Source organism: Salvelinus fontinalis, chromosome 29 (genome assembly GCF_029448725.1).
Source record: "Salvelinus fontinalis isolate EN_2023a chromosome 29, ASM2944872v1, whole genome shotgun sequence".
Lineage (NCBI taxonomy): Eukaryota > Metazoa > Chordata > Actinopteri > Salmoniformes > Salmonidae > Salvelinus > Salvelinus fontinalis.
Window position 1 is genome coordinate 42,342,032 of NC_074693.1, and position 26,498 is coordinate 42,368,529.

Consider the following 26,498-nt stretch of genomic DNA (forward strand, 5'->3'; position numbering starts at 1 on the left):
ATATTTAATTTAATTTGAATCTATCAGGATAGTCCACTCCGTAACAATTGCCACAACTTTCAAGGGAGTCCTGGGAAATATATATGTAAATCAAATCAAATCGTTATTGGTCACATACACGTAATTAGGGAATGTTATTGCGGGTGTAGCGAAATGCTTGTGTTCCTAGCTCCAACAGTGCAGCAATATCTAACAATTCACGACAATACACACAAATCTTAAAGTTAAATAATGGAATTAAGAAATATAAATGTTAGGACGAAAAGTAAAATAATGGAATTAAGAAATATAAATATTAGGATGAGCAATGTCAGAGTGGCATTGACTAAAATACAGTAGAATAGAATACAGTATATACATATGAAATTATTAAAGCAGTATATAAACATGATTAAAGTGACTAGTATCCCATTATTAAAGTGGCCAGTGATTAAATGTCTATGTACATAAGATAGAAGCCTCTAAGGTGCAGGGTTGAGTAACCGGGTGGTAGCCGGCTAGTGATGGCTATTTAACCTCTCTAGGGTACGTGAGACGGTAGGGTCCCACCTCTTCAACAGCTAGTGAAACTGCAGGGCACCAAATTCAAAACAACAGAAATCCCATAATTAAAATTCCTCACACATACATGTATTTTACACCATTTAAAGATACACTTGTTGTAAATCCAGCCACAGTGTCCGATTTCAAAAAGGCTTTATGACGAAAGCAAACCAAACGATTATGTTAGGTGAGTGCCTATTCACAGAATAACACAGCCATTTTTCCAGCCAAAGAGAGGATTCACAAAAAGCAGAAATATAGATCAAATGAAGCACTAACCTTTGATGATCTTCATCAGATGACACTCATAGGACTTGTATGTTTTGTTCGGTAAAGTTCATATTTATATCCAAAAATCTGAGTTTAGGCAAGACGCTACTGTCTCACTGGGCAAAAAGCCTGAGAAATTGCAGACCACCATATTCAAATTAATTACTATGAAAACTACTATAAAATCAAACTTTCATTAAATCATACATGAAAGAAACCAAATTAAAGCTACACTGGTTGTGAATCCAGCTAACATGTCAATTTAAATAGGCTTTTCGGCGGAAGCATACGATGCTATTATCTGAGTATAGCACCATAGTAAACAAAGAGAGATAAGCATATTTCAAACCTGCAGGCGCGACACAAAACGCAGAAATAAAAATATAATTCATGCCTTACCTTTGACGAGCTTCTGTTGTTGGCACTCCAATATGTCCCATAAACATCACAAATGGTCCTTTTGTTTGATTAATTCTGTCAATATATATCCAAAATGTCCATTTATTTGGCGCGTTTGATCCAGAAAACACAGGTTCCAACTTGCTCAAACGTGACGACAAAATATCTCAAAGGTTACCTGTAAACTTTGCCAAAAAATGTCAAACTCCTTTTGTAATACAACTTTAGGTATTTTTTTACGTTAATAATCGATAAAATTGAAGACGGGATGATCTGTGTTCAATACAGGATTAAAACGAAATGTAGCATGCCTTCTGTTTGATTGAAGCGCATGTCCAGGACACCTGGAGTGACTCGACTTCAAGATGACCGTATTTCTTCATTACACAAAGGAATAACCTCAACCTATTTCTCAGGACTGTTGACATCCAGTGGAAGCCGTAGGAACTGCAAGCAATTCGCTTAGAAATCTGTTTTCCCAATGAAACCTCATTGAAAAGACAGTGACCTCAAAAAAAACCCATCTGAATGGTTTGTCCTCTGGGTTTCGCCTGCTAAATAAGTTCTGTTTTACTCACGAACATGATTCAAACAGTTTTAGAAACTTCAGAGTGTTTTCTATCCAAATATACTAATAATATGCATATCTTATCTCCTGGGGATGAGTAGCTTGCAGTTGAATTTGAGTATGCTTTTCATCCAAACGTGAAAATGCTGCCCCCTACCCTAGAGAAGTCAACTTCTTTGGTATAGGGGGCAGCATTGTCACTTTTGGATGAATTTCGTGCCCATAGTGAACTGCCTCCTACTCTGTCCCACATGCTAATATATGCATATTATTATTACTATTGGATAGAAAACACCCTGAAGCTTCTAAAACTGTTTGAATGATGTCTGTGAGTATAACAGAACTCATATGGCAGGCAAATAACCTGAGAAAAATCCAACCAGGAAGTGGGAAAACTGAGAGTGGTCGTTGTTAAAGTCATCGCCTATTCAATTCCCTAATCTAATATGCATATTCTAGCTTTTATGGCTTTGTAGCAGGCCGTTTACTCTGGGAATGCTTTTCATCCGGAAGTGAAAATACTGCCCCCTAGACCAAAGAAGTTTTAACAGTCTGATGGCCTTGAGATAGAAGCTGTTTTTCAGTCTCTCGGTCCCAGCTTTGTTGCACAGACTGGAATATGTTCTGGGATTCTTCCGATGGCATTGAGGAGTATACCACATCAGTCACTGGCTCCATCAATAAGTGCATCGATGACCTCGTCTCCACAGTGACAGTACATACATACCCCAACCAGAAGCCATGGATTACCACATTCTTTTGGAGAGATTGGAAACCCAAATTGGTCTACACGGACAAGTTCTGGCCTGGTTTAGATCTTATCTGTCGGAAAGATATCAGTTTGTCTGTCACGACTCCGACCGAAGGTGGCTCCCCTTCCCGTTCGGGTGGCGCTCGGCGTCGCAGGCCTACTAGCTGCCACTGATTATTTCCTCCCCCTCCTTGTATGTTTATTGGTTACACCTGTTATGAGTTTGTGGTGATTAGTAGGGCTTTATTAGTCAGCCGGCCCGCCTGTTTCTTTGTGCGGGATTGTTTGTGGTAACAATTGTGTATGTTGGAGACGAACGTGTTTGTTCCTGTTCGTGGGTTTTGCTGGACTGTTTTAGTCCCCGTGTTTGGGGCATTTGTTTTTCGGCACCCAGTGTTTCGTGAGGTGGCCTATGTCAGCCGTGTGTGCATTAAAGAGCACTATCTTTAACTCTCTGTTTCCTGCGCCTGACTTCACACCCACGACACCCAGATCGTTACATTGTCTCTGTGAATGGTTTGTCCTCTGACAAATCAACTGTACATTTCGGTGTTCCTCAAGGTTCCATTTTAGGACCACTATTGTTTTCACTATATATTTTACCTCTTGGGGATGTCATTCGAAAACATAATGTTAACTTTCACTGCTATGCGGATGACACACAGCTGTACATTTCAATGAAACATGGTGAAGCCCCAAAATTGCCCTCGCTAGAAGCCTGTGTTTCAGACATAAGGAATTGGATGGCTGAAAGCTTTCTACTTTTAAACTCGGACAAAACAGAGATGCTTGTTCTAGGTCCCAAGAAACAAAGAGATCTTCTGTTGAATCTGACAATTAATCTTGATGGTTTTAAAGTCGTCTCAAATAAAACTATGAAGGACATCGGCGTTACTCTGGACCCTGATCTCTCTTTTGACGAACATATCAAGACTGTTTCAAGGACAGCTTTTTCCAATCAGACATTTTCTGTCCAAAACTGATGCAGAAAAATTAATCCATGTTTTTGTTACTTCTAGGTTAGACTACTGCAATGCTCTACTTTCCGGCTACCCGGATAAAGCCCCAAATAAACTTCAGTTAGTGCTAAATACGGCTGCTAGAATCCTGACTAGAACCAACATTTTTTATCATATTACTCCAGTGCTAGCCTCACTACACTGGCTTCCTGTTAAGGCAAGGGCTGACTTCAAGGTTTTACTGTTAACCTACAAAGCGTTACATGGGCTTGCTCCTACCTATCTTTCCGAGTTGCTCCTGCTGTACATACCTACACGTGCGCTACAGTCACAAGACGCAGGCCTCCTAATTGTCCCTAGAATTTCTAAGCAAACAGCTGGAGGCAAGGCTTTCTCCTATAGATCTCCATTTTTATGGAATGGTCTGCCTACCCATGTGAGAGACGCAGACTCGGTCTCAACCTTTAAGTCTTTACTGAAGACTTATCTCTTCAGTGGGTCATATGATTGAGTGTAGTCAGCCCAGGAGTGTGAAGGTGAACGGAAAGGCTCTGGAGCAACGAACCGCCCTTGCTGTCTCTGCCTAGCCGGTTCCCCTCTCTCCACTGGGATTCTCTGCCTCTAACCCTATTACAGGGGCTGAGTCACTGGCTTACTGGTGCTCTTCCATGCCGTCCCTAGGAGGGGTGCGTCACTTGAGTGGGTTGAGTCACTAACGTGATCTTCCTGTCTGGGTTGGCACCCCCCCTTGGGCTGTGCCGTGGCGGAGATCTTTGTGGGCTATACTCGGCCTTGTCTCAGGATGGTAAGTTGGTGGTTGAAGATATCCCTCTAGTGGTGTGGGGGCTGTGCTTTGGTAAAGTGGGTGGGGTTATATCCTTCCTGTTTGGCCCTGTCCGGGGGTATCATCGGATGGGGTCACAGTGTCTCCTGACCCCTCCTGTCTCAGTCTCCAGTATTTATGCTGCAGTAGTTGATGTGTCGGGGGGCTAGGGTCAGTTTGTTATATCTGGAGTACTTCTCCTGTCTTATCCGTTGTCCTGTGTGAATTTAAGTGTGCTCTCTCTAATTCTCTCTTTCTCTCGGAGGACCTGAGCCCTAGGACCATGCCTCAGCACGACCTGGCATGATGACTCCTTGCTGTCCCCAGTCCACCTGGCCGTGCTGCTGCTCCAGTTTCAACTGTTCTGCCTGCAGCTATGGAACCCTGACCTGTTCACCGGACGTGCTACCTTTCCCAGACCTGCTGTTTTCAACTCTCTAGAGACCGCAGGAGCAGTAGAGATACTCTTAATGATCGGCTATGAAAAGCCAACTGACATTTACTCCTGAGGTGCTGACTTGCTGCACCCTCAACAACTACTGTGATTATTATTATTTGACCATGCTGGTCATTTATGAACATTTGAACATCTTGGCCATGTTCTGTTATAATCTCCACCCGGCACAGCCAGAAGAGGACTGGCCACCCCTCATAGCCTGGTTCCTCTCTAGGTTTCTTCCTAGGTTTGGGCCTTTCTAGGGAGTTTTTCCTAGCTGCCGTGCTTCTACACCTGCATTGCTTGCTGTTTGGGGTTTTAGGCTGGGTTTCTGTACAGCACTTTGAGATATCAGCTGATGTATGAAGGGCTATATAAATACATTTGATTTTATTTGATTACAGGCAACATCCGCATTGAGCTAAAGGGTAGAGCTGCCGCTTTCAAGGAGCGGGACTCTAACCCAGAAGCTTATTAGAAATACCGCTATGCCCTCCGACGAACCATCAAATAGGTGAAGCGTCAATACAGGACTAAGATTGAATTCGACTACACCGGCTCCGACACTTGTCGGATGTGGTTGGGCTTGCAAACTATCACATACTACAAAGGGAAGCACAGCCACGAGCTGCCCAGTGACACAAGTCTACCGGACGAGCTAAACTACTTCTATGTTCGCTTCGAAGCAAGTAACACTTAAGCATGCATGAGAGCATCAGCTGTTCTGGACGATTGTGTGATCACGCTCTGTGAGTAAGACCTTTAAACAGGTCAACATTCACAAGGCCGCAGGGCCAGATGGATTACCAGGACTTGTACTCCGAGCATGCGCTGACCAACTGGCAAGTGTCTTCACTGACATTTTCAACCTGTCCCTGACAGTTTGTAATACCAACATGTTTCAAGTAGACCACCATAGTCCTTGTGCCCAAGAACACTAAAGTAACCTGCCTAAATGACTACCGACCCGTAGCACTCGTCTGTAGCCATGAAGTGCTTTGAAATGCTGGTCATGGCTCACATCAACACCATTATCCCATTAACTCTAGACCCACTCCAATTTGCATACCACCCCAACAGATCCACAGATGATGCAATCTCTATTACACTCCACACTGCCCTTTCCCACCTGGACAAAAGGAACACTTATGTGTGAATGTTATTCACTGACTACAGATCAGCGTTCATCACCATAGTGCCATCAAAGCTCATCACTAAGCTAAGGACCCTGGGACTAAACACCTCCATCTGCAACTGGACAACAACCTCTCCCTCAACGTGATCAAGACAAAGGAGATGATCATGAACTACAGGAAAAGGAGGATCGAGCACGCCCCCATTCTCATTGACTGGGGCTGTAATGGAACAGGTTAACCTTTCTCGCCCCGGGGTTCCGCTAGCGGAACACCCACAACATTTCCCAGCGCGCGAAATTCAAAAATATTTTTTGGAAATATTTAACTTCCACACATTAACAAGTCCAATACAGCAAATGAAAGATAAACATCTTGTGAATCCAGCCAACATGTCCGATTTTTAAAATGTTTTACAGCGAAAACACAATATATATTTATGTTAGCTCACCACAATAGCCAAACACACAACGCCATTTATTCACCGCTAACATAGCTTTCACAAAACCCACAAATAGAGATAAAATTGATCACTAACCTTTGAACAACTTCATCAGATGACAGTCTTATAACATCATGTTATACAATACATTTATGTTTTGTTCGAAAATGTGCATATTTATAGCTACAAATCCTGGTTTTACATTGCGAATACGGCGCCATAATGCACCAAATTGTCTGGAGAAATTTTGGACAGTCACGTAATCTAACCAAAAAACTAATCATAAACTTTACTATAAAATACATGTTGTACAGCAAATTAAAGATACACTGGTTCTTAATGCAACCGCTGTGTTAGATTTAAAAAAAATAACTTTAGTACAAAGTACAGCATGCAATATTGTGAGACAGCGCCCAGCAATTCTCCGCCTTGTTGGAGCCAACTTATACCACAAAAATACGAAATAACATCATAAATATTCTCTTACCTTTGATGATCTTCCATCAGAATGTAGTGCAAGGAGTCCTATTTCCACAATAAATTGTTGTTTTGTTTTAGAATGTCCATTTCTTCTGTCGAATTAGCAACTTTGGCTAGCATTGTGGCGCACACAAATCCATCTTTAATGATGTTTTTATCATATGTATCCAATAAAGTCAGAGACGGAGCATTTCGTCGTGTATACCTAACGCATTTCAGAAGACAATGTCGTGTTCCCTGGTGCGCAGTTGAATACTGCCAATAGGGCGGACCTGTCACTCCAAAAGCTCTCATTCGGTCTCACGTCAAGCTAGACACCCCATTCAACATTCTACTGCTTATTGACATCTAGTGGAAGGCGTATTAAGTGCATACAGATCCATAAATATAAGGCAATTGAATAGGCAAGCCCTGACACAGAGCCCCATTTTCAGAATTTTCACTTCCTGTTTGGAAGTTTGCTGCCAAATGAGTTCTGTTTTACTCACAGATATAATTCAAACAGTTTTAGAAACTTCAGAGTGTTTTCTATCCAATAGTAATAATAATTAGCATATTGTATGATCTAGAACAGAGTACGAGGCCGTTTAATTTGGGCACGATTTTTTCCCAAAGTGAAAACAGCACCCCCTATTAACAAGAGGTTTTAAGAGCTTCAAGTTCCTTGGTGTCCACAACACCAATAAACTACCATCGTCAGAACACACGAAGACAGTCATGAAGAGGGCACAACAAAGCCTATTCCCCCTCAGGAGACTGAAAAGATTTGGCATGGGTTCACAGATGCTCAAAAAGTTCTACAGCTGCACCATCGACAGCATCCTGACTGGTTGCATCACTGCCTGGTATGGCAACTGCTCGGCCTCTGACCAAAAGCCACTACAGAGGGTTGTGTGTACGGCCCAGTACATCACTGGGGCAAAGCTTCCTGTCATCCAGGACCTCTATACCAGGCGGTGTAAGAGGAAGGCCTTAAAAAAATTGTAAAAGACTCCAGCCACCCTAGTCATAGACTGTTCTCTTTGCTACAGCATGACAATCGATACCGGAGCACCAAGTCTTGGTCCAAAAGGCTTCTTAACAGCTTCTACCCCCAAGCCATGAGACTCTTGAAGAGCTAATCAAATGGCTACCCAGACCGTTTAATGATGCTACTACTTCTCTGGTAATGATCTATGCGTAGTCACTTTAACACTACCTACATGTACTGTGGCAGACCAGGGGGTTGGGTCAAAACGTTTACACAGATCAGACACGGACAGAGTAGGATTAGCTCAGTTTCAAAGGTGTTTATTAAAAAAATAGTCCAAAAGAAAAGAGTAGGTCTCCCCAAGAGACCCTCTCCGGGATACCGTCATCTGGGCTCTGGGTCGTGCAGTATCCTGTGGGGATCAAAACTGAACTCCCTCCTGTTACCTCTGGTACCGTCCCCAAACCATCCCCCAAAAACATTTCCACTGCATTTCAGCCCTGCCACAAAAGGACCAGCTGACATCATGTCAGTGATTCTCTCGTTAACACAGGTGTGAGTGTTGATGAGGACATGGCTGGAGATCACTCTGTCATGCTGACTGAGTTCGAATAACAGACTGGGAGCTTCAAAAGGAGGGTTTTGCTTGGAATCATTGTTCTTCCCCTGTCAATCAAGGTTACCTGCAAGGAAACACGTGCCGTCGTCATTGCTTTGCACAAAAAGGGCTTCACAGGCAAGGATATTGCCAGTAAGATTGCACCTAAATCAACCATTTATCTGATCATCAAGAACTTCAAGGAGAGCGGTTCAATTGTTGTGAAAAGGCTTCAGGGCGCCCAAGAAAGTCCAGGAAGCGTCAGGACCGTCTCCGAGTGCATCTGCACGCACAGTGAGGCGAAGCCTTTTGGAGCATGGCCTGGTGTCAAGAAGGGAAGCAAAGAAGCCACTTCTCTCCAGGAAAACATCAGGGACAGACTGATATTCTGCAAAAGGTACAGGGATTGGACTGCTGAGGACTGGGGTAAAGTACTTTTCTCCTGTGTCATGCCAACAGTAAAGCATCCTGAGACTATTCATGTGTGGGGTTGCTTCTCAGCCAAGAGAGTGGGCTCACGCACAATTTTTCCTAAGAACACAGCCATGAATTAAGAATGATACCAACACATCCTCCGAGAGCAACGTCTCCCAACCATCTACAAACAGTTTGGTGACAAACAATGCCTTTTCCAGCATGATGGAGCACCTTGCCATAAGGCAAAAGTGATAACTAAGTAGCCCGGAGAACAAAACATTAATATTTTGAGTCCATGGCCAGGAAACTCCCCAGACCTTAATCCCATTGAGAACTTGTGGTCAATCCTCAAGAGGCGGGTGGACAAACAAAACCCCACAAATTCTGACAAACTCCAAGCATTGATTATGCAAGAATGGGCTGCCATCAGTCAGGATGTGGCCCAGAAGTTAATTGACAGCATGCCAGGGCGGAATGCAGAGGTCTTGATAAAGAAGGGTCAACACTGCAAATATTGACTCTTTGCATCAGTTTCATGTAATTGTCAATAAAACCATTGACACTCATGAAATGCTTGTAATTATACTTCAGCATTCAATAGTAACATCTGACAAAAATATCTAAAGACACTGAAGCAGCAAACTTTGTGAAAATTAATATTTGTGTCATTGTCAAAACTTTTGGCCACAACTGTACAGCTGGTGAGCAATCAGCCCCAATTAGTCCTGGCCGGAGATCCCATCGAGACCTGGCACGTCATGATGTATACTCGGTCTGTCACCAGGCCTCGACGAGTCTCCCCCTGGTGGCTGACCTGCTGTACCCCCCCCCCCCCTCCCCCCTTAGCTCTGTCCGGGAGGGGACGGTCATCAGTGCGACATATGTCTCCCTTCTCGATAGGGCATCCGCATTTCCATGCTTCGCCCCTGACCTGTGCACAACAGAAAAAGAGAAGCGTTGAAGGGACAAGAACCACCTGGTGACCCGATTGTTTGTGTCCCTTCCCCTGGCCATCCAGACCAGGGAGGCATGGTCCGTGACCAGGGTGAAATGGGTACCTAACAGGTAATACTTGAGAGTGTCTAGCGCCCACTTCACCGCTAGACACTCTTTCTCAACGATAGAGTATTTTTTCTCTCTGGGTATCAGCTTTCCGCTGATGTACATGATGGGGTGCTCCACCCCATTGTGTATCTGGGACAAAACGTCTCCTAGTCCCGTGTCACGTGCATCTGTCTGGACCAACATCGGCACCTGGAAATTGGGCATTACGAGAATTGGATGGGAGCACAGCGCTTCCTTCAGGCGGCTGAACGCCGCTTCTGTCTCTTCCGTCCATTTCACTGTTTTCATGAGGCGGGCCCTGGTTAGATCGGTGAGGGGGGAAGCTATAGCCGCAAAGTTGTGGATAAACCGGCTATAGTATCCTGCCAGTCCCAGGAAGGACTTGACCTGTTTCTTGGAACAGCTCCCGGGCGATTCCCTTGGACACCGCCACCAGTAGGGGAATGGCCTCGGGATACCGGGTGGCATAGTCTACGATTACCAGGATGTACCGGTGTCCTTGTGCTGTTTTTACCAGGGGTCCCACTATGTCCATGGCGATGCGTTAAAAGGGCACCCCGATAATCGGTAGGGGGGCCAGTGGGTTTCGGAAGTGTGCCTTTGGGGTAGTCATTTGACACTCCGGGCAGCTGCAACAGTAGTCTTCTACGACCCAACTCATCCTGGGCCAGTGGAACCGGCAGCGATCCATTCCCGGGTCTTCTCTATTCCCAGGTGCGCCCCCAAAAGGTGGGTGTGGGCCACGTACCGTCTGGGCAGCAACAATACCTCTCGAAGTTCCCCCTGTTGGTGCGACACCTGATACAAAAGGTTATTCTTGATTTGGAGATGGGGGTATTGCCAGTCACTCACCCCCGGAAGTAGCTGTCCATCCACCGCTATCACTTGGGCTGCGGCGGATTTCAAGTTAGGGTCCTCCCACTGGGCTGTCCCGAATTGTCCCCTCAGTTGGCTCCCAGGGGGTGTCTCGACTGGCCCCTCGAGATCGAGGAGGGGAAGGCTGGGTTCTTCTTCCCGTGGTGCCCCAGGGGGGTTTGGGTTCCGGCACCCCCTCCGACTCCGGACCTGTAGATACAGGAAGGTCAACCGTTTGCTTCCGGGCTGCACAGGCGATGGGTCGTCCTTGCTCTCTTCTTCGGATGGCTCGTACCTTCTTCCTCAGCTCGTGCCCCCACAGGGCCGCGAACAGTGGACAATCTCGTTCCACTAGGAGAGGTACCGGCAACTCTGGTACTGCACCCAGCATCATCTGGCAGTTCCCTTGTGGCGTCACGATGTTGGCCCATATAGTTGGATACCACTTTGTGTCCCCGTGACACAGAAAATGGACATCTCCCTACCCTGTTCGGTCTCCTGGTTCAGCAGGCTCGTGGTTACGAGGGTAACCATACTTCCGGAGTCTAATAGAGCTTCCGTGTCGTGTCCGTCAATCTTCACCGGGACCATGGGTGCAATTGATTCGTGGTGTGACCAACAGGTGACGTAGTTCACTGCTTGACCCACCTCGCTTCTGGGGCTTGCTGATGGCATCAACTCCTCTCGAGCCGGGCAATTCCAGGCCATGTGCCCCCGGGCGCCACACTCAAAACACCTCCTTTGGTCTCCATCTACCTGGGGTCGTCGGTGGCGGGTTGGCCCTACCCCAGCCGTCTCTCCACGGGTTTGCGGTCCTTTGGCCCTGCCGACTGTTGGTTTGGGGTACCCAGCAGTGGGGCAGTCCTTCCGACTCCTTGAACGGGTCGTCGACTCGGCCCGGCTCCCACTCAGCAGGGCCTGAGTGTTCTGATGCGTCTCCACTGCTTCCAGGAGGCCCTCCAAGGTCTGGGGTGCGCATAGACTCGCTGCCCTCTTCATGTCGTGGGGTAGTACCCGTAGGAAGCGATCCAGGACCACTTTGTCTAGGATGGAAAGGGTGGGTACGTCGGTTAGGAGCCATCCCCTGGTGACGCGTAGTAGGTCGCTCATCTGGGCTCTGGGGAATGCGTCGGCTACGAACCTCCAGTTATGAAATAGTTGAGCCCGATGGGCTAGGCTGTACCCGTAGCGGCTGAGTATTTCCTGTTTGAGTCCGTCGTAGTTAGCCGCCTGTTCATCGTTTTGGGCATTCCCAGAGAGGAACGGGGCCAGCAGACTGGCCCACTTCTGCCTTGGCCATGTTTCCCGTAGTGCTGTCCGTTCAAACGTACAGAGGTAGGTTTCGATGTCGTCATCTTCTGTTAGCTTGATTAAAAACTGGTTTGGATGTGATTCAGTAGACGCTCCTCCTTGTAGCTTCCTGATTTCCTCAATGAGCCGGACGTTTTGTAGCCGCTGTTCCTCCAGCGTTTGTTCCTGAACCGCCTGTTGGTCATGTTGGGTCTGGATGAACTGAGCTATCAACTCGTCCATGCTGATGCTGCGTAAACATCAACCCTGATCTGACCACGTTGTCAGAGTGCCCACATTCTCCACCACTTGTGGCAGACCAGGGGTTTGGGTCAAAACGTTTACACAGATCAGACACGGACAGAGTAGGATTAGCTCAGTTTAAAAGGTGTTTATTAAAATAATAGTCCAAAAGAAAATAATATGTCACCCCAAAGAGACCCTCTCCGGGATAGCGTCTTCTAGTCTCCAGGTCGTGCTGTATCGTGTGGGGATCAAAACTGAACTCCCTCCTGTTACCTCTGGTACTGTCACCAACTACACGGGAGTCCTTTACTCCCCCAGTCTCTCCCTAGTGTGCTGCCCTTCTGGCAGCTTTATGGGACTTGTACAGCTGGTGAGCAATCAGCCCCAATTAGTCCTGGCTGGAGATCCCGTCGAGACCTGGCACGTCCAGCAGATGGAGCCATCGCCTCGTGATGTATACTCCATCTGTCACCAGGCCTCGACGAGTCTCCCCCTGGTAGCTGACCTACTGTACGCCACAGGACATATTACCTCAATTACCTCGACTAACCTGTGTCCCCGCACATTGACTCTGTACCGGTACCCCCTGTATATAGCATCGCTACTGTTATTTTACTGCCTCTCTAACTATTTGCTATTTACATTTTTTACTTATCTATTTTTTACTTGACACTTATTTTTCCTTTAACTGAATTGTTGGTTATGGGATTGTAAGCAAGCATTTCACTGTAAGGTCTACACATGTTGTATTCGGCGCATGTGACAAATACAATTTGATAGCAGGGTGAACAGGCTGATTTTTTCTGGATTTGGGGACTATGAAGTCTGGTGGGATAAGTGTGTGTGTCAGAGCTATGCAAACGATTTGGGATTTTCAACACATGAATGTTTCTTATAAAAAGAAGAAGTAATGCAGTCAGTCTCTCCTCAACTCTTATCCAAGACAGACTGGCATGCATAGTATTAATATTAGCACTCTGATTACAATTAAGAGCAAAACGTGCCATTCTGTTCTGGGCCAGCTGCAGCTTAACTAGGTCTTTCCTTGTAGCACTGGACCAAACGACTGGACAATAAGTCGTTCAATAAGGCTCTAGTTTTGTCTAATCTTGATTATTTCAAGATTAGACAAAACTAGAGCCTGCAGAACTTACTTTTTGGAATATGGTGTCAAAAAAACAGAGCATCTCTTTATTACGGCTAGACCTCTCCCCATCTTTGCAACCAATGAATCTATAATGTTTGACCATGACAGTTTACAATCTAAGGTAACCCCATGTAATTTAGTCTCCTCAACTTGTTCAACAGCCACATCATTCATTACCAGATTCAGCTGAGGTCTAGCACTTAATGAATGATTTGTACCAAATACAATGCTCTTGGTTTTAGAGATGTTCAGGACCAGTTTATTACTGGCCACCCATTCCAAAACAGACGGCAACTCTTTGTTAAGGGTTTTAGTGACTTCATTAGCTGTGGTTGCTAAAGCATATATGGTTGAATCATCAGCAAACATGGACACACATGCTTTGTTTAATGCTAGTGGCAGATCATAGGTAAAAATAGAAAAGAGTAGAGGGCCTAGAGAGCTGCCCTGCGGTACACCACACTTTACATGTTTGACATTAAAGAAAACCCTTTGAGTTCTATTAGATAGGTATTTCTGAATCCACGATATGGCAGAGGTTGAAAAGCCAGAGCACTTAAGTTTTCAACAACAGGTTATGGTCAATAATATCAAAAGGCTGCACTGAAATCTAACAATGCAGCTCCCACAATCTTCTTATTATCAATTTCTTTCAACCATCAGTCATTTGTGTCAGTGCAGTACATGTTGAGTGCCCTTCTCTATAAGCATTCTGAAAGTCTGTTGTTCATTTGTTTACAGAGAAATAGCATTGTATTTGGTCAAACTCAATTTTTCCCAACAGTTTGCTAAGAGCTGGCAGCAAGCTTATAGGTCTGCTGTTAGAACCAGTAAAGGCCACTTTACCACTCTTGGGTAGTGGAATTACTTTGGCTTCCCTCCAGGCCTGAGGACAAAGACTTCCCTTTAGGCTCAGATTAAAAATATGACAGTCCCTCATTATAAACAAACAGTCGGTTAACCTGTTAGGCGGGCTGTCCCGACATCGGTACACTTATGACAACATCCAGCTCTATTGCAGGGCGCGAAATTCAAAATCTATTTTTTAAAAATATTTAACTTTCACACATTAACAAGTCCAATACAGCATTTGAAAGATAAACATCTTGTTAATCCAGCCAACGTGTCAGATTTTTTAAATGTTTTACAGCAAAAACACCACGTATATTTATGTTAGTTCACCACCAAATACGAAAGGACAGCCATTTTTCACAGCACAGGTAGCATGCACAAAGCCAACCTAACTAACCAAGATCCAACCAAACAAACCTAGAAACAACTTCCTCAGATGACAGTCCTATAACATGTTACACAATAAATCTATATTTTGTTCGAAAAATGTGCATATTTGAGCTATAAATCAGTTTTACATTGATGCTACCATCATAGCTACAGTCAGAAATAGCACGGGAGTAGCCAGAGTAAATACAGACACCAACGTCAACTACCTAATTACTCATCATAAAACATTTCAGAAAAATATATGGTGTATAGCAAAATGAAAGACAAAGATCTTGTGAATACAGACAATATTTCCGATTTTCTAAGTGTTTTACAGCGAAAACACAATATATCGTTATATTAGCTTACTGCAATGGCTAACACACAACAGCATTGATTCCAAGTAATCGGTAGCGATAGCACAGCTCGACAGATATATGAAATAGCATCCCAAATTGGGTCCTTATCTTTGTTGATCTTCCATCAGAATGTTGTAAAGGGGTCCATTGTCCAGAACGGTCTTTGTTTGGATCCAGAACAAACTATTTCCCTCTTGAATTAGCAAGCACACTGGCCGTGCGGCGCTAACCTCTCCTTCTTGAAAAAATTCTTCCAACGCATCACGTCTAAACTCCCGAATAAATTTCAATAATATAATTAAACTATTTTGAAAAAACATACTTTAGGATGATATTGTGACATGTATCAAGTAAAATCGAAGCCGGAGATTATATTCACCTATAACGACGGTTTTCCAGGAGGCAATACAAGGTCCAACTTCGCGCCTTCGAGAAAAAAAATTATGGCGGACCTCTCACTCCAAGAGGCTGTATTCAATCACTGAACGAGATATTCAAGTCCTTTCTGCTCTTACTTCCGCATGACACCCAGGGGAAGGCGTATGACATGTTTCTATGGTCCCAAGTGACATGCCCTTTTATAGACAAGCTCTTGAAAAAAGACCTCGCATTTGGAAATCTCACTTCCGGATAGGAAATGGGCTGCAGAAAGGGTTCTGGTTCACTTAAAAAAATAATTCAAACGGTTTAAGAAACTAGAGTGTTTTCTATCCAATAGAAATTATAATATGCATATTGTACGAGCAAGAATTAAGTAGGAGGCCGTTTGAAATGGCCACCTCTTTCCAGGTTACTCAGTGCTGCCCCTTGCAGCCATAAGAAGTTAAATTAATGGTTATTGCATCGTTTTCAGATCTAGTAGAAGCGATTAATAGACGAAATAACAATATAATTTAACCAATTGACTGGCCAGAGTTCAAGGCATTCATTAGCAAAGACGCAGTGCAAGCTAATAGTATTTTGGACAACCAAATTGAAGTCAAAATGATTGATGAAATCGAAGAGTGTCAGCTGTATGGTGATTTGCGATTCATAACTTACATATTACCGGTACTACCAGTAGTAGTAGGAAAACCGATAACAGCCCGACGGAATGCGTCTGAAGTGATGACGCGCCGCCGAGAACAGCTAGCATGTCGAGTGAAGTACATCGCCAGTGGCACGCGCACACTTCGTGCAGATCAGCAGGCGGGGGCTTTTCCTGGCAGCCAGACGAGACAATCGAAGCAGGATGCGGTGAACATAGTTACCGGGCTCGAATTTAGTCACGCTTGCTCTATATAGATTGATGCTTCTAATTGTGCATGTTATAAAAGGACATTTTTCTTTTGGATGACGATGAAATGTTATACTCTAAGGCTGGATTTATGTCTTTTTTTCCAATGCTATGTTCATTTGGCAGATCTAACTTGATTGAACCTCTTTCTAAAAGGCCTAGTCTATGAGAGGCCTAATCATATTTGTATGAATATTTTGTTAACGCCAAGGCTATAGAGATGCGTTCAGGTAATGAACTCATTATTATGGCTCAACATTTTAATTTGATTACAATTATTTATTGTCAATCATTTTTTAATTTGTTAGGCAATACAATGAAGTAGATTAATTAACTGATAATACATTCATACATAACTTTTTTTTCAAAATTGTTTGAATATGATAGGATGTATAATATAATGCAATATTCTATGTGAATAATGTTCATTGATGTTAATTTGTGTATTAATAATAATCATAAAATCAGTTTGAAATGGAATATTTTGCCTATTGTTCATAGGACAATGCGATAAAGTACTGTTATTCCTTATCCACCGAATGAATTATTATTTGTTTTTTTTCTGCTCGTCTCACTTTTCTGGGGGGAAAATCTGTTAAACAGTGAATCAATTTTGTCTGGCCTAAGTTGGGTAACTAATTAACTGACACAATGAGCAGGGCACCACCAAGGCGATTTGAGTACTGCTTTTGGAGAAAAGCTACTTTCAGTTTTTAAAAAAAGTGGCTGCTGCATCTGTGGTGGAAGGTGACAGAGCTACAGCACTGTTTGACAGACAAGGAGACATCCCAAAAATTGTTCCGATCACGAAAATGGCTGTTAGGCCACAAACTACTAAGACACTCACGAACACAGTGGTGTTCTCCGTTTTGCTCTACCACCCTCACAAGTGTCACAGGGTAACTCGGTACTGGTTAAAAAAAAGAATGAAAGTATGGAAATCGTAAAAATACATATATATTTCCTGAGCTTTCTTATACATCCTAAATATAGGACAGACATCTATTTATTCCATTTATGAATGTGTTATTCAATGCATTTCTATAGCATATAGCAATAAAGCCCCCCCCCAGAGGCTTAGACCTTTAGCCATCGTTGAACTTTATTGTTTAATCACAGAGGTTTTTCTCCATTGAAACTTTATGGAATCTTTATGCACCCTGAAACATGGCTCTGATATATCCCCTTGCCTCTGACCACACGTTTCCAAGCCCCTCTGTCAGGTTTTGGCCAAGACTGTTCGGGTTTTGGTCACTAGATGTCCCCATTGCACCTTTTTTGTACCTTTTGTTTTTCTTGCTCTAATTATTGTTTGCACCTGTAGGTCATTCCCTTGTTAGTATTTAAACCCTGTGTGTTCCTCAGTTCCTTGCTCAGTGTTTGTAAGTTAGCACCCAGCCCCAGCCTTGTTTTATACAGATATTTCTCTTGTTTGATTTTCCAGAGGTTCTCTGGTTTAGTTCTTGTGTATTATTTGAGTAGTCTTTTGAGGTTTGTTTTTCCCTGCTGTTTTTTACCACTTTGTGGAGTTTCTTTTGTATTTTGGAGGATTTCCATTTTGTGCCTCTTGGCTTTATTTTTGGACATTGTGGATTTAGTTTCTTTGCCTGAAGATTGTTATTTTATTAAACCACCATCTCTAGTACTGCTGTGTCTGCCTCATCTTCTGGGTTCTGACGATTATTAGTGACTGTTTCTCGCAACGGGTCCTGACACCCTCTGGTGCAGTCAACCCTGCACAGTACCACAAAATGTTAAACAAATAAAACCTGTCTCACCTGTGACCCAGACCATGATGAGTATCTCGGTCCAGCTGAATTCGGTGGTCTTGACCCGGTAGATCTGCATGGGATGGTCAGTGACGGTCACGTTTGGCATGGTGCTGATGCCCTCGAAGCGGTCCGATGCGTTGAACAACAGCAGGCACAGGAAGATGATGAAGGAGGCGGCGTGGGTCACAAACTTCATGAAGGGGCTGCGCAGGACATTTCCCAGCTACATAAAATAAAAAAGAGCACATTTACACTTCGGTCATTTAGCCGAAGCTTTAATTCAGAGTGACTTCCAATCAGTGCATTCAACTTGCATACAGTAGTAGGTAAAACAACCACATAGCAAGTAATACCTTCAGTGGGGTCAGTGGGATGCAAAGCGAGAATTCAGTCGATAAGAAGTCTACAGAGTAACTATGCTACAACCACTTAACCTTATGGAAATGAGTTTATAGTGAAATCTGGAACGTTGAAAACATCACTTAAGATGTAAAATGTAACACTAACATTCATTGGAGCGTTGCAAGATACCCTTGCTATACTACTGGCACGTACCCGTAAAGCAGGGTAGGTTAATATAAACAAATAAACCCACTATGCACTCCACTCCTAGACTTACTTACTTCAATTGAAATGTCTTTGTTCTACTTTTAAGAGGAAGAGTTAGGGTAATGGACGCAAGAGGCCCTATACATTACTATTCTATATGTCATTCTATGGACTAGACACGATACTCTTCATGTGCTCTGGTTTGAGTTTAGATAATTGAAGGGAACACAATTGGCGAACTCTGTCCCCAACACAGTCTCTGTATTTCAAATTTAAATCTACAGCCTGGACATACTCCAGTTGTGAGGTTCTGAGTGGCAGGAATGATGGAGGTGGGTGGCCTTGCATGCCACAATTCTATCTATACTCGTTTGGCAGATATTACTTTTCACATTGCAAAACAATTAGCAATCAAATTCAATCAATCTAATTGATTTTATAAAGCCCGTTTACATCAGCAGTTGTCACAAAGTGCTATACAGATACCCAGCCTAAAACCCCAAAGAGCAAGCAGTGCAGAAGCACTGTGGCTAGAAAAAAACTCCCTAGAATGCCAGAAACCTAGGAAGAAACCTAGAGAGAAACCACGCTTCGAGGATTGTCCAGTCCTCTTCTGGCTATGATGGGTGGAGATTAGAAGAGTATGGCCATTAAGGCAAGATTGTTCTTCGAGATGTTCAAATGTTCATAGATGACCAGCAGGGTCAAATAATAACCATATTGGTTAAAGAGGGTACACCAGTTCAACATCTCAAGAGTAAATGTCAGTCGGTGGATTTTCATAGCCAAGCATTCAGAGGTTGAGAGAGCAGGTCAGGGCCAATCACACATATTGGTTTGAAGTTTGTAGTTGTAAATAACTATGTTCTAATAATTTTGGATAGAAAAAAAGTCTGGGTAGCCGAGTCAGCCCAAGTATGAATATAAACCTAATTTGATCCCATTCACATTTTCTCACAAACAAATGGGCTATAGATACACAACGTTACCGCTTCGTTTACCCTGGCCAGAGGGACAGGGTGCATAGTAGGCTACACTATGCAGCTTGTGTTGTTAGTAGCCTACAGCTGATCACACTGAAAAACGGTCTCGTTTCCATGCAATACAACATATCAAATCGCTAATGTTTAGGTGTATAGGTTTTTGCTTGTGTCTGTTGGGAGTGATGTGTTATCACGCTTGCTATATATAATGACTGGAGGAAAGTGGCGAGCATGCCTTGAGCTTTGTGCCCGACCCGCGCGACCTGCGATTTCCGTGAATCTGATTGGTCAAGACATGCAAAGAGCCTACACCAACACTCCGATGTGAAGGACAGAGAAATTGTGCGTGAGTTGACAAATAATGAGGTAAAACGGTTTTAAAAAATTGCACTTTGCCACTCTTTAACGCTTTGAATCAATAGATTTTATTAAACCCAAATCAAAAGTGGTTAAACAGTGCTGTGTGAGCGTACACATTCGTTTGTGCAGTTTTGTGAACAACATACTCCATCAACATTGCTCTGACCAAGACTACATCTGAATTCTGACCAAGTGTTTCAGGTTGGTAAACAACACTCAGCGGTTTTGTCAGAGGACGTGGTACTCTTACCCGACTGCAGGGAGCAAACCAGTAGCCCATGGCCAGTAGGGGCAGACCAAAAGCCACCGCCACCACCACCAGGCACTTCACAGCGATGGTCTGCTCCCTCAGGCCCGACAGGTTCTCATACCAGATCGTCAGCAGCTGCTGCTGGCAGTTGGGGTGGGCCACAAACTGTAGGGGAGGAGAGGGAGAACCGGAAATAAAATATGTACTGTAAAAGTGAATGCAATGGGCAAGCAGTCTGGGAAGAAAAGAGGCTGAGTGGCAGGCCTGGTTCATTCTCTAGGCTGTCACGCAGTTTAGTCTGGAAAATGAGGACGAAAACCCAGTTCCGAATATATCCTGTAGGCACCAGGCAGAAATCAGGAAAAGGGACTGCTGGAGTGGAGGCACCAGTCATCGGTTGGTCATTTGCATTTTAAGTGGGCCTATAAAGTGTGTTTGTGTGTGTATGTGTGTGTGTGTGTGAGTGTGTGCGAGAGAGAGAGAGCTTCTCATATGATCACATTAACAGGCTTGATCAAATCTGGGAGAAATGCATTAGGCTTTCGCCAGTGGCGGCTGGTGGCGGAAGAACTAGGGAGGTGGTGATCCCTGTAATAGAAGTGTTTAATCAAAACCCACCGAGCCATTAACGAAGTGGACAGTTCTCTCTGTGAGTTTCCTTGACACCGTCTGCCAGCCCAGTCAATCCATAACCATTTCATAATAGTACACATTTGGTTATTTGCTCTGTAAAGACCAAACACCACAAGATAAGAACATCAACCTGTCTGAAGGGGATGTAAATAGTTTGGTTTCACATGTTTATAATAATATGGGAAAAGATAGACACGCAATTACAATTGAAGAAAAAGATCATGGACGGGAGTGGTGGTCATTTTTGGTTCAAATTCTAATTGTTGAATCGAAATGGGATTGACCCCCAAGCTGTTGCTCCCAGGGACTTGAGAATCACTTGTTCAAGTTCTTTTCGAGACACAGACTTGTGAATTCTGGGTCAGTGAGAGGTGCATTACCACCTGTAGTAAGGAACAAGTTCCATCTTCAAGTTGTGCAAGGTTAATGAATAACACACCTCTGTGACTTTGGGTTTTTAATGTCATGGTTGTCCTACATCGGCTCTCCCTTTTTCCTAGGAGGCTAGCAAAGATTGAATTGGAAAATATGTCAGATTAATTATGCAGTTGGATGAGGAATCAAGGCGAAGCCAGAACGGCTATAAATAAGGAGCAGCGAGTCTATTATTAAAGATTCTTTGGAAAGGGAGAAATGTGTGACATTCATACATTTTTGGGATGAGTGTACTGTGAGGGATGTACTAAACGCTTGGGAAAAGTTGAGAGGTGAAAATGAACTTTGCAGTTACAGGATAAGGACAATGTCACAAAATTGTCCGTAGCGTCCGAACGGTTTGGACTACAAAACTATTATGACCCTTCTATGGAAAGATGAAACTCTCATAAACATGTTGTTTTGCACTAGGACACCCACAGGCCTCACAAGAATCGTCTGAAGGTCCCGCAGTACCAGTTGAAAAAATTTGTGGAATTATATACAGTGCCTTCGGAAAGTATTCAGACCCCTTGACTTTTTACACATTTTGTTAGGTTACAGCCTTGTTCTAAAATTGAATTATTTTTTCCCCTTCATCAATCTACACACAATACCCCATAACGACAAAGCAAAAACGAGATTTTAGAAATGTTTGCTAACAATGGATTCTTGCATTTAATCGATGCGGTGCCTTTTAATTTCTCATCGAATCACAGCCTACTTCACCAAACGGGTGATGATTTAACAAGCATATTCGCGAAAAAAGCACTGTCGTTGCACCAATGTGTACCTAACCATAAACATCAATGCCTTTCTTTAAAATCAATACACAAGTATATATTTTGAAACCTGCATATTTAGTTAATATCGCCTGCTTACATGAATTGTGTCACTTCTCTTGCGTTCCGTGCAAGCAGAGTCAGGGTATATGCAGCAGTTTGGGCCGCCGGGCTCGTTGCGAACTGCGTGAAGACCATTTCTTCCTAACAAAGACCGTAATTAATTTGCCAGAATTGTACATAATTATGACATAACGTTGAAGGTTGTACAATGTAACACCAATATTTAGACTTAGGGTTGCCACCCGTTAGATAAAAAACGGAACGGTTCCGTATTTCACTGAAAGAATAAACATTTTGTTTTTGAAATTATAGTTTCCGGATTCGACCATATTAATGACCTAAGGCTTGTATTTCTGTGTGTTATTATGCTATAATTAAGTCTATGATTTGATATTTGATAGAGCAGTCTGACTGAGTGGTGGTTGGCAGCAGCAGGCTCGTAAACATTAATTCAAACAGCACTTTTGTGCATTTGCCAGCAGCTCTTTGCTGTGTTTCAAGCATTGAGCTGTTTATGACTTCAAGCCTATCAACTCCCGAGATTAGGCTGGTGTAACCGATATGAAATGGCTAGCTAGGTAGCGGGGTGCGCTAACAGCGTTTCAATCGGTGATGTCACTCGCTCTGAGACCTTGAAGTAGTTATTCCCCTTGCTCTGCAAGGGCTGTGGCTTTTGTGGAGCGATGGGTAACGATGCTTCGAGGGTGGCTGTTGTCGATGTGTCCCTGGTTTGAGCCCAGGTAGGGGCGAGGAGAGGGACGGAAGCTATACTGTTACACTGGTAATACTATAATGCCTATAAGAACATCCAATAGTCAAAGGTATATGAAATACAAATGGTAAAGAGAGAAATAATCCTATAATTCCTATAATAACTACAACCTAAAACTTCTTACCTGGGAATATTGAAGACTCATGTTAAAAGGAACCACCAGCTTTCATATGTTCTGAGCAAGGAACTTAAACGTTAGCTTTTTTACATGACACATATTACACTTTTACTTTCTTCTCCAACACTTTGTTTTTGTATTATTTAAACCAAATTGAACATGTTTCATTATTTGAGACAAATTGATTTATTAAGTTAAAATAAGTGTTCATTCAGTATTGTTGTAATTGTCATTACAAATATATATATAAAAATCGTCCGATTAATCGGTGTCGGCTTTTTTTGGTCCTCCGCTAATCGGCATCGGTGTTGAAAAGTCATAATCGGTCAACCTCTAATCTCAACTAACTGTAATCCATGTCATTTGGTTGTGCTATTAGATCAAGCACAGTGACAACACATTAAGCTGTTGTATAAATCAGTGAAATATCTGACATTGTATTCCTATTTGAACTTTGGTGTGCTTTTAAAATGGTTGAAAGTGCAGTGATAACACATTTTGGTGACAACTAAACGAAAAATCTGACATTGATTTTCCATTGGAATTTGGTTGTGCTTTTAAATGGTTGAAAGCATAGTAATAACACATTGGGATTTCAACAAACTTTTAGCTGTCTTTTTGAGTGGGTGAAAATAGGTTGGAATCTCATTGATCAATCTATCTTTCCAAATATGACCTAATTCTCCACGTTGAAATGACATGGTGTCCCCAGAGGGAAGGATCCAACATCCTTTTTAATACAAACAATCTGAAACAACAAAACAACAACAAATGCATCCAACAAATTTATAGTCACAAGCTTGAGGTAGTCATTGCATCCAATGAATATGGGACCAAATACTTAACGTTTTACTACTTTAATACACATACAGTATAAGTGAATTTGTCCCAATACTTTTGGTCCCCTAAAAAGGGGGGATTATGTACAAAACATTCTGTAATTTCTAAACAATTCACCCAATATATGAAAATACCCTCAAATTAAAGCTGACAGTCTGCACTTTAACCTCATAGTCATTGCACCATTTCAAGTATCCCAATACTTTTGAGGCTCACTGTGCATGTGCATGTACATTCAATATGTTGACTGTGGTTTGGTTGGAATTATGTTGTGTTACTTCTAGGCACTCTGAACAGGAAGATTATGTTTAGTTATTAGTTGACCCCTGAACTTTGAGGTACAGCACAGAGATTTCTAGTATCACATATTGTAGTTCTGGCAAAAAACAAAAGCATCCAGCATCGGAGCAATGCAAATTGCTAACTGTTACAAAAAGTGTAGAGACAAAATGTTGATGAAAAACGGATGGATGCTGCATATGAGACAGATAATGTTACAAAAGTTGCCCTGTTGAGTTGGAAGGCATGCTCGTTTTTTTTTTTGCTCGGGTGAAAGTTTGCCAGGTAATATTATAGGCAGGGCCAGTGGAGGGGTGTAGAAAGGACAGAGGGGACAGAGATGCAGGTCTGGTACACAGGCAAGTAACAATGGAATCCCTTGGATGTAACGTGGTGTGTCTTGGGAATTGTTCGGACTGAACTACTGTATATTCTAGAAACAACTTACAAGATCGAGATTAGAGAGAGAAGTCAACTACTTGCAAGGCCTTAGACTAGATAAAGGAAACTGTTAGCTACTTACCTTTTTCACCTCGTACTTGATGGCCAGTTTGACCCTGCTCAGGAGAGAGCGAAGGCCCTTCCCCGCCTCCTTCTCAGCAGTAACATCTCCATTCAAAATGGCTTCCACTTCCTCCGTGTCCCGACAGAGGTCCAGCACTCCCACTACAAAGTCCTTACACTGCATGGACAGCTTGCGATAGTCATTCTGGACGGAAGGAGAGAAACCCCAGGTTAGAGCCAAGTCAGCTGCTGTAGACAGGGAAATGCAAGCTCGTCTGCATAAATCCAATTTACAACATTTCATAAAATGTTATTATTACTCAAGTATGAAAATTTGAAATACATTTACATCTTAATACTGTGCACTGTACATGGGGGAGGTCAGGTCACGGCCGCGGGAAGATGTTTTGGGACGGTGCTGAGGAGTATTTTTCTCTGCTCTGCTGACAAGTACTTTTCTCCGCTCATACAGGAGTAATAAAGGCCTAGTTCACAAACATTGTTGATTATTAAAATGTTTATATATATTTTGGGACTTCTAGAAAATTATTTTATTTATATATATATATATATATATATATATACACTGCTCAAAAAAATAAAGGGAACACTTAAACAACACAATGTAACTCCAAGTCAATCACACTTCTGTGAAATCAAACTGTCCACTTAGGAAGCAACACTGATTGACAATAAATTTCACATGCTGTTGTGCAAATGGAATAGACAAAAGGTGGAAATTATAGGCAATTAGCAAGACACCCCCAAAAAAGGAATGGTTCTGCAGGTGGTGACCACAGACCACTTCTCAGTTCCTATGCTTCCTGGCTGATGTTTTGGTCACTTTTGAATGCTGGCGGTGCTTTCACTCTAGTGGTAGCATGAGACAGAGTCTACAACCCACACAAGTTGCTCAGGTAGTGCAGTTCATCCAGGATGGCACATCAATGCGAGCTGTGGCAAAAAGGTTTGCTGTGTCTGTCAGCGTAGTGTCCAGAGCATGGAGGCACTACCAGGAGACAGGCCAGTATATCAGGAGACATGGAGGAGGCCGTAGGAGGGCAACAACCCAGCAGCAGGACCGCTACCTCCGCCTTTGTGCAAGGAGGTGCACTGCCAAAGCCCTGCAAAATGACCTCCAGCAGGCCACAAATGTGCATGTGTCTGCTCAAACGGTCAGAAACAGACTCCATGAGGGTGGTATGAGGGCCCGACGTCCACAGGTGGGGGTTGTGCTTACAGCCCAACACCGTGCAGGACGTTTGGAATTTGCCAGAGAACACCAAGATTGGCAAATTCCCCACTGGCACCCTGTGCTCTTCACAGATGAAAGCAGGTTCACACTGAGCACATGAGCACATGTGACAGACGTGACAGAGTCTGGAGACGCCGTGGAGAACGTTCTGCTGCCTGCAACATCCTCCAGCATGACCGGTTTGGCGGTGGGTCAGTCATGGTGTGGGGTGGCATTTCTTTGTGGGGCCGCACAGCCCTCCATGTGCTCGCCAGAGGTAGCCTGACTGCCATTAGGTACCGATATGAGATCCTCAGACCCCTTGTGAGACCATATGCTGACACATGCACATTTGTGGCCTGCTAGAGGTCATTTTGCAGGGCTCTGGCAGTGCACCTCCTAGCACAAAGGCGGAGGTAGCGGTCCTGCTGCTGGGTTGTTGCCCTCCTACGGCCTCCTCCATGTCTCCTGATGTACTGGCCTGTCTCCTGGTAGCGCCTCCATGCTCTGGACACTACGCAGACAGACACAGCAAACCTTTTTGCCACAGCTCGCATTGATGTGCCATCCTGGATGAACTGCACTACCTGAGCAACTTGTGTGGGTTGTAGACTCTGTCTCATGCTACCACTAGAGTGAAAGCACCGCCTGCATTCAAAAGTGACCAAAACATCAGCCAGGAAGCATAGGAACTGAG

General features: G+C 43.5%; 1 protein-coding gene across 3 annotated transcripts in view; it reads right to left on the bottom strand.

Annotated features, from left to right (window-relative positions):
- Nucleotides 1-26,498, bottom strand: part of LOC129827997 (short transient receptor potential channel 3-like) — a 95,241-nt gene that overhangs the window by 40,907 nt on the left and 27,836 nt on the right. For all 3 annotated transcript variants that reach the window (XM_055889386.1, XM_055889383.1, XM_055889382.1), the window contains 3 exons: nt 24,587-24,772; nt 20,163-20,327; nt 18,027-18,243 (listed from right to left, as the gene is read on the bottom strand). In XM_055889386.1, coding sequence (XP_055745361.1) covers nt 18,027-18,243; nt 20,163-20,327; nt 24,587-24,772 — 568 coding nt within the window. The remainder of the gene's footprint in view (nt 1-18,026; nt 18,244-20,162; nt 20,328-24,586; nt 24,773-26,498) is intronic.